This window comes from Zingiber officinale, chromosome 1B (assembly GCF_018446385.1).
Source record: "Zingiber officinale cultivar Zhangliang chromosome 1B, Zo_v1.1, whole genome shotgun sequence".
NCBI lineage: Eukaryota > Viridiplantae > Streptophyta > Magnoliopsida > Zingiberales > Zingiberaceae > Zingiber > Zingiber officinale.
Genome location: NC_055986.1, coordinates 157,099,074 through 157,107,049, shown reverse-complemented (window position 1 = coordinate 157,107,049; position 7,976 = coordinate 157,099,074). Strand labels below are relative to the sequence as shown.

The following is a 7,976-nucleotide window of genomic DNA, read 5'->3' as shown; positions in this document are numbered from 1 at the left end:
CAAGAATCTTCTTGGTCTCTCCCAAATCTTTCATGTCAAATTCCTTGCTCAGTAGCCTCTTCAATTTGTCAACCTCTCTCATCTTCTTCGCAACAATGAGCATGTCATCTACGTATAGTAGTAAGAAAATCGGTGATTCATCTTCAAGGCCCTTCACATATATGCAGTAATCATACTCGCATCTTCTATATCCGTTTGAATCATGTATGAATCAAAACGTTTGTACCATTGCCTAGGAGATTGTTTCAATCCATAGAGCGATTTCTTCAACTTACAAACCAACGCTCTTGTCCGGATGACTAAATCCTCAGGTTGTGACATAAAAATTGCTCCTCCAAATTTCCATGAAGAAATGCCGTCTTCACATCCATTTGCTCCAAATACAAATCGTGATGTGCCACCAAAGCTAATACCGCTCTAATTGACGTATGTCTTACCACTGGAGAGAAAATTTCTTCATAGTCAATCCCCTTTCTTTGTGAATACCCCTTTGCTACCAACCGAGCCTTAAACTTCACTTCTTCTCCCTCTGACATTGCTTCTTTCTTCTTGAATATCCACTTGCACCCTATAGCTTTCTCTCCTTCAGGAAGTTCCACTAGATCCCACGTTTGGTTTTTATGCAACGACTCCATCTCCTCTGCCATAGCACCCGTCCACCTGTCCTTCTCAGAGCTGTATTGCCTCCTGAAAAGATATAGGGTCTCCGCTACTAGTGGTAAGTGCATAAGATACCAAGTCTTCGAATCCGTATCTAGTGGGTGGTTTTACGACTCGTCTCGTTCTACCACTAGCTATAGTGCGATGCTCCATGTGCTCTGAGCTAGAATCATCGAAGTCATGAGTCTCTAGCTCCACTTGCACAATATCTTTCTCTTTGTTGCTTTGTGGTGTTTCCTTTCCTTCTTCCTGAGTACGTTGTAACATAGCTTTCTCGTCAAACACCACATCTCTGCTGATCACCACCTTGTTTGCCTTAGGATCCCAAAGCTTGAAGCCTTTAACTCCTTTCTGATAGCCCAGAAAAATGCATTGCTTTGACTTTGCATCCAGCTTTGATCTTTCCTCACTAGATATATGCATATAGGCTGGACATCCAAAAACTCGAAGATGAGAGTAATCTACTTGATTCCCTGTCCATACTTCCTCTGATACTTTGCCTTCTAGTGCTGCCCTTGGTGATCTATTAATGAGATAACATGTCATGTTAACCGTTCCAGAAATTCTTTGCAAGCCCTGCATTCAGCCTGAGACATCTTGCCTTCTCAATGATTGTCCTGTTCAACCTTTCCGCTACCCCATTCTGCTGAGGTGTCCTGCAAACCGAGAAGTGCCTCATTATCCCATCCTGCGAATTCTGAAACTTTGAATCTGTGTACTCAGTCCCATTATCTGACCTAAGGCATTTGATCTTCCTTCCGGTCTGGTTCTCTACTTCAGTTTTCCACAATTTAAACTTTGCAAAAGTTTCTGACTTGTGACGCATAAAGTATACCCATACCTTTCGTGAGAAATCATCAGTAAAACTCACAAAATACAAGTGCCCTCCACGTGATGCTACACTGGCCGGTCCCCAGAGATCCGTATGTACGTAGTCCAGAATCCCCTCCGTCTTGTTTGTTGCCGTCTTAAATTGCACTTTGCTCTGTTTCCCAAGAACACAAAATTTGCAGAATTCAAGCTTGCACGTTTTGACACCCTTCAACAAATCTCTCTTGTGAAGTTCTAGCATCCCACGTTCACCCATATGCCCTAGCCGCATATGCCACAAGACAGTACTATCTGATTCAGACTCCACCGAGGCGACTCCACCTACAACTGTAGTCCCTATCAACTTGTAGATGTTTCCTGCTACCTTTTGTCCTTTCATTACCGTCAGAGCTCCCTTGCTGACTTTCATCACCCCGCTCACTGATTTGTAATTACAACCAATACCATCCAGTGTGCCTAGTGAGATCAAGTTCTTCCTTAGCTCTGGTATATATCTGACATCACATAAAGTTCTGATCACACCATCAAACATCTTGATTCTGACATTCCCTATGCCGATAACCTTGCATGATGCATCGTTTCCCATCAACACTGAACCAGAATCCACTGCCCTATAGGTGTCAAACCAATCCTTGTTTGGAGTCATGTGATATGAACATGCAGAGTCTAAAATCCATGCATCCGTCAGCTGCTCCGAACTTGACATAACTGATAGCATATCTCCATCACCGCTTTCTGAATTTTCTTCTTCAACTATGTTTGCAGACTTTGCCGAACTACTTTTGTTCTCTGCAACATATTTCTTTATCTCTGGACAATTTTTCTTGATATGATCTTTACCTCCACATTTGTAGCACGTGATCACCTTCTTCCTTCTCGACTTAGAACGAGTCTTGTTGTTGTTGTCATATCCATGTCGAGATTTGCTCCTACAACGCTCTTGGTTGCTATTTACCACAAGTCCTTCTCCTTGAGAAATTTCATCGCTTGTTTTCTTCCTTTGGTGAAAACCTAGCAATGCACTTGTGATCTCCTCCAATTTGAGAGTTTCCTTACCCCACATCAAAGTAGTAACCAAATTCTCGTACGTAGGAGATGAAGGTAGAGAATTCAACAACATCAGCGCCTTGTCTTCGTCTTGATCTTCACATCAATCTGGTTGAATACGTTGATGTGCTGGCTCAGATCGGTTCCTTCTGTCATCTTCAGCCCGAATAATTTCTGCTTGAGATACAGCTTGTTTGTCAATGATTTTGACATGTACCGGCTTTCCAGCTTTTGCCAAACTGTCACCGGTGACTCCTCGTCCATGACATGGTACATCACGTCATCCGTAAGACAAAGCCTAATTGTTGCTACTGCCTTCGCCTGAAGTTCTTCCCAATCTGATTTCTCCATGCTTTCCGGTTTTCTTTCTCCTAGCGCCTTCGCCATGCCTTGTTGCACCAACAAGTCCTTGACCCTTCTCTGCCATAATCCAAAGTTTCCGGTTCCGTCAAACTTCACAATATCAAACTTCGCAGAAGTCGTCCCCGACATGTTGAAGAAATCTGCCAAAAACCTGGAGCTCTGATACCAATTGTTGCGCAAAGAGGGGGCAATACCTCTCAACCTTTCTGAACCCCGGAAGAAGAGGAAGAGAGAAAAGAGATCGCGCGGAACAACAAGACAAAGACGCACAAAAGAGAGCAAACACCAGGAAGGAGAAGAAGAAGAGAAAGAAAAAAGTTACCGTGGTTCGGCGACTTGCCTACTCCACAAAACGGCCGAAGCTTTATTAGAATTCTCTTCTACACAAGAGAATCACATCTAATGATTCTTGTGTTTTCTGATCTACAATGGGTTTACAATGATCCCTATAAATACTGCTAAACCCGCCAGACCCGGTAAAAACGTAACAGAATTTGTTATGAAAAACATAACAAAATTCTGTTATATAAAATCTTAACAGAATTTTATTACGAAAAATCTTAACAGATTTTTCTTCCATGACATCCCTTCATCCAAATATGAGTCACTCGTCAACAAAAACCTTGTCAGCTAGTTTATAGTCGTGCACACATCTCCCAAGAGACTCGCACTCGTTGTCATGCCAGTGAGATAGATGTCTGTCCTCCACATTCCTGTTGTTATTTATCAAATCACAAATGGAGTCCCCTTGTATTTTTCTTTTTCAACTAAGTTATCCAGTACTCTCCAGCTGCCAAAAGCTAAGGGATATGTTGGAAAATTTCATCTGTTAATAAAATATGAGGAGAAATGGAGCCATGGTTAATTTGAAGGATCTTCTGATGTCAATTTGCGATGATTAAATCAACTATAATTAGATAATGAGAGCAAATAGGAACCATGAGACTGCAAAATATACTAAGAGATCTAGAGCATCTTTTTGCCTTGAGGGGATGAGCTCTCAATTTGTTTATTGCTATTGGCAAAAGAAGTTGACCAGTTCATATATATATTTATATGCGAGAATGCATGTCAACTTTGCATTAAAATTTTAAATGGATTTGCTGGTAGGCACCAAGTACTCAAGTAGTAGGTGATGAACAATCAATCAGGACTGTAAGTATTCCAGTTTATATTGAAGTACAATTCCAACAGATACAGGCTTGCACGATGACAGCACACACAGACTTCGCTTCAATAAAATTAAAAAAAAAAAAAAAAAAAAAGCAAAACGACCACCACCACCACCACAAGAACAACAACAACAAAAAAGTATTGCTTTCAAGCGGCGTGCATGCCACAGCAACCATATGGGAACTGGTGGAGTAATAGGATTATAATAATTGATTAAATTGGTGACTATAAATAGGGATGGGGATCGAAAGACCCACAACAACAACATACAAGATCTGCGTTGGATCACTGAGAGAGTGTTTGAAGGAGATGGCTTTGGGAAGAGGAGGCTCGTTGCTGCTTTCTTTTGCTGTTGTCTTGTGCATGAGCATAGCAGGCTCAGCTTCTGAGATCAAAGTAGGGTTCTACTCTGATAGTTGCCCTAAAGCTGAGGATATTGTGAAGACGGAGCTCGACAAGGCTTTTAAGGCCAGCCCTGGCATTGGCGCTGATCTCCTTCGGTTGCACTTTCATGACTGCTTTGTTCGAGTTAGTATACATATATGCATGAATATACTTAATATCATTAATCTGTTATTTTTTACATCAATTGACAATAATATTGCATTATAGGGTTGCGAAGCTTCGATTCTAGTTAACTCGACAAAGGGCAACATTGCAGAGAAAGAATCACCACCGAACGAAACCTTTGAGGATGAAGTATTTGATGTGATCGATACTATCAAAAAACGTTTGGAATCTACCTGCAAAAGAACAGTCTCTTGCGCTGATATCATTGCCTTCGCGGCTAGAGACAGTGTTGTGCATGTAATCAAATCCAAAATTTATAGTATGTTTATTCATTATTTAATGAAATTGTTTTGACTATGAAAATGGAAATTCATGAATGCAGTATGGAGGAAAGTACTACAGCGTGCCATCAGGTAGAAAAGATGGAAGAAAGTCTTTAATAAATGAAACGGTGGATCTCCCTCCTCCAACATTCAACCTCACTCAACTCACTGCCTTGTTTGCTCGCAAAGGTCTTAACCGAGATGATCTAGTCACTCTCTCAGGTAATTATTGATAAGAAGAATATGATGATTTTTATATGATGCTAATCACCATATATATATGGTGGCCTTTTTGATACAAAAGTTCTAACATTTTATGTTGTTTAATTTACATAGGAGCACACACCATTGGCGTCGCACACTGTCCTTCTTTTGCAGACAGACTTTACAACTATAGTGGAACTCTAAAAGGTGATCCAAGTTTGGATTACGTTTATGCTAAAAAGTTGAAGCGTGAATGCCCTCCAGGGAACACGGTCAATGAAGTGGATATGGATCCACAAAGTTCCCTCACCTTTGACTCTAGCTTCTATAAGGCTGTCACAACGCACCGTGGTCTCTTCACCTCAGACCAGACTTTGATGTCAACATATGCAACTTCTAACAAGGTGTATCAATATGCAAAAAACCCCAACTTGTTTAAGAAGGCGTTTGCCACATCCATGGTGAAGATGGGCAAGATTGGTGTGCTCACGGGGAAACAAGGAACCGTACGAGCTAATTGCAGAGTTATCAACTACTCTTGATGATTTTTTTTTTATTTCCTCTTATAATTCATTTGATACAAACATACCTTACAAGGTATGGTTATGATGAGTGTTTTGCATGTGAGACTTAATTTGCTTTCATTGATTGTATCCATATGCTTTATTTTACATGAATGAAGAATAAGAATGCTATTGTTAACATCTTTGAAAGATTAGTGAATTTACATATGAAGCAATATTATTTAAGATATTGTAAACATTAAAATCTTAATTAGCATTACAAGAGCCTTAGTCACTACAAAAAGAAAGCTCTTTAACGATAGAATTATTCATCGCTAATCGATTGCTAATTGAACATAGCGATCGATTAGAGACCAATTATTGTTGTCGCTGTGATGTTGGTCGCTGACAAAATAGCGATGATATTAAATATTCCGTTGCCACTAGAGACCGAATTTAATATCCGTCTTTAAATTTAATGACAGAATTAAATAGTTCGTTGCTAAATTTAGCGAGAGACGAATATTAAATTCCGTTTCCAGCATTGACGAAATATTTAATTCCATCGCTAAATTTGTTAATGGTGTCGTTATAACTTAGCCAAACTTAGTATGGAATAATAAAATACCATCGTTAATTAGAGACGGAATAATAAAATACCATCGCTAATTAGAGACAGATAATTAAATATCCGTCGTTAATTATCATAACATTTTTAAATTAAAGAACAACTCTCACCAACTCTCCAACAACGTTTGACTGTTATTGTTCATCAATCGATGGATGACTAGGTAATCGAGTGTCGCAGTCAACTCAGAAATTTTTTGTTCATTATAATAGTGACACTAATCGACTGCTCACCAATTGGCTAATGTCTATCAATCAAGTTGTTCAACCAAGTTTCAAACATTTTGATTGCTTCTACAATGTCATCAGTCGATTACTTAAATTCATTAATCTACTAATGTGCCCATTAGATAATTGATCAAAATCATTAATCGATTGATCATATAGCAAAATACCTAAACCCCCTCAAACTTCAAATATGATGTTTAGGATTTCATTAGTCGATTGTTATACCCTAACAGTTGACTAATACTTTAATTCCAGCTTTATCAATGTTAAATTTTCATCTTGTCTACTATTTGATTTACCTCAATTTATCAAAACTTCCTAACTTGCTCAACATCCAATCAACCTTGACTTATCCGATCTTCCCGTTCTCAATATCCAATCAACCTTGTCCTACTAAATTTCACCATTCCTAGTATTTGGTCAAGAATGACTTGCCATGACTTTACTATTGTCAAATATCTAATTCTTTTTGACCTGTTTGAACTTTCCATATGTCAAGTGTTCGATCCTCTATAACTAACTAGGACTTATTTCACATGTCAAGTGTCTGGCCCTCCTTGACCCACTTAGGTTTTGCCTCTCATTTCAACTCCCTATTGGACTTCCACTCACTTGACTACCAGGATTCATAAACTCTAGTACTTAGCCTGGAGGTCTAGAGTTCGAATCCTGGGAAAGGCAAAAATCCACTGGCCAGGGGTGGGAAGATCTAATGAGTAACGGCACGACCGAGGGTCGTCGGTCGACGACATAAGGGGTCGCCAATTTGGACCGCCAGTTGGGCCGCCCAAGGGGTCGAGGGGCCGGGACGTTACAATAAAAAGGCGCCCTTGTACGGGTGACAATCTGAACCATTTCTACAGACACAATATGCCTCAGCCACAGGCGGCTGGAATATACACACAACCACGCAGTTTATATGCAGCCTACTCGGCTGATACAATAAAAACACAACCACGCAGTTATATGTAAATCTAACAGCCCACTCGGCTGTACCAAAACTAAACACAGCGAAAATACAATGGACAACACATACAAACTAAAAACGAAGACTGCTAGCCGGCTAGGCTTACACCACACAACAAAACAACACTCCAGAAACAAAATCAGAACACAAAGCTAAATACACAAATTTCATATACCAAAATAAAAATAAACAAAAGAGGAAACAGGTCTTCTGATGTGACGTGGGGACTGACGGGTAGGATACTCCAAGCGACTCCATAAACAACCTGGTACCTGAAAAAGATAGTGTCCACGAGGGTGAGTTCAACAATTCAACAGATACCTAGTTGACATGTATAGTAAACTATAATAAATACTAATAACTATGGAGTACAGTCTCCTCGACAAAAGCTGGAAATGCACAATAGTAAAGGCTGAAGAGAAATGTACTAACCAGGGCCTTCTATCAGAATAGTTAGGTCATCAGACCGAGAGTATCATAAATCCTGTATGCATGTCAAACATATGCATCCATCCAAATGCAGCATATAAGTACAGCAAA

General features: G+C 39.8%; 1 protein-coding gene across 1 annotated transcript; it reads left to right on the top strand.

Moving 5' to 3' along the window:
- The first annotated feature begins 4,349 nt into the window (after nucleotides 1–4,349).
- On the top strand, nucleotides 4,350–5,815 carry LOC122012936 (peroxidase 5-like). Its single transcript, XM_042569574.1, has 4 exons — nucleotides 4,350–4,602; nucleotides 4,687–4,881; nucleotides 4,967–5,129; nucleotides 5,244–5,815. The coding sequence occupies exons 1-4, from the start codon at nucleotides 4,384–4,386 to the stop codon at nucleotides 5,651–5,653; spliced, it is 987 nt and encodes a 328-aa protein (XP_042425508.1). The 5' UTR covers nucleotides 4,350–4,383; the 3' UTR covers nucleotides 5,654–5,815.
- The last annotated feature ends 2,161 nt before the right edge of the window (nucleotides 5,816–7,976 follow it).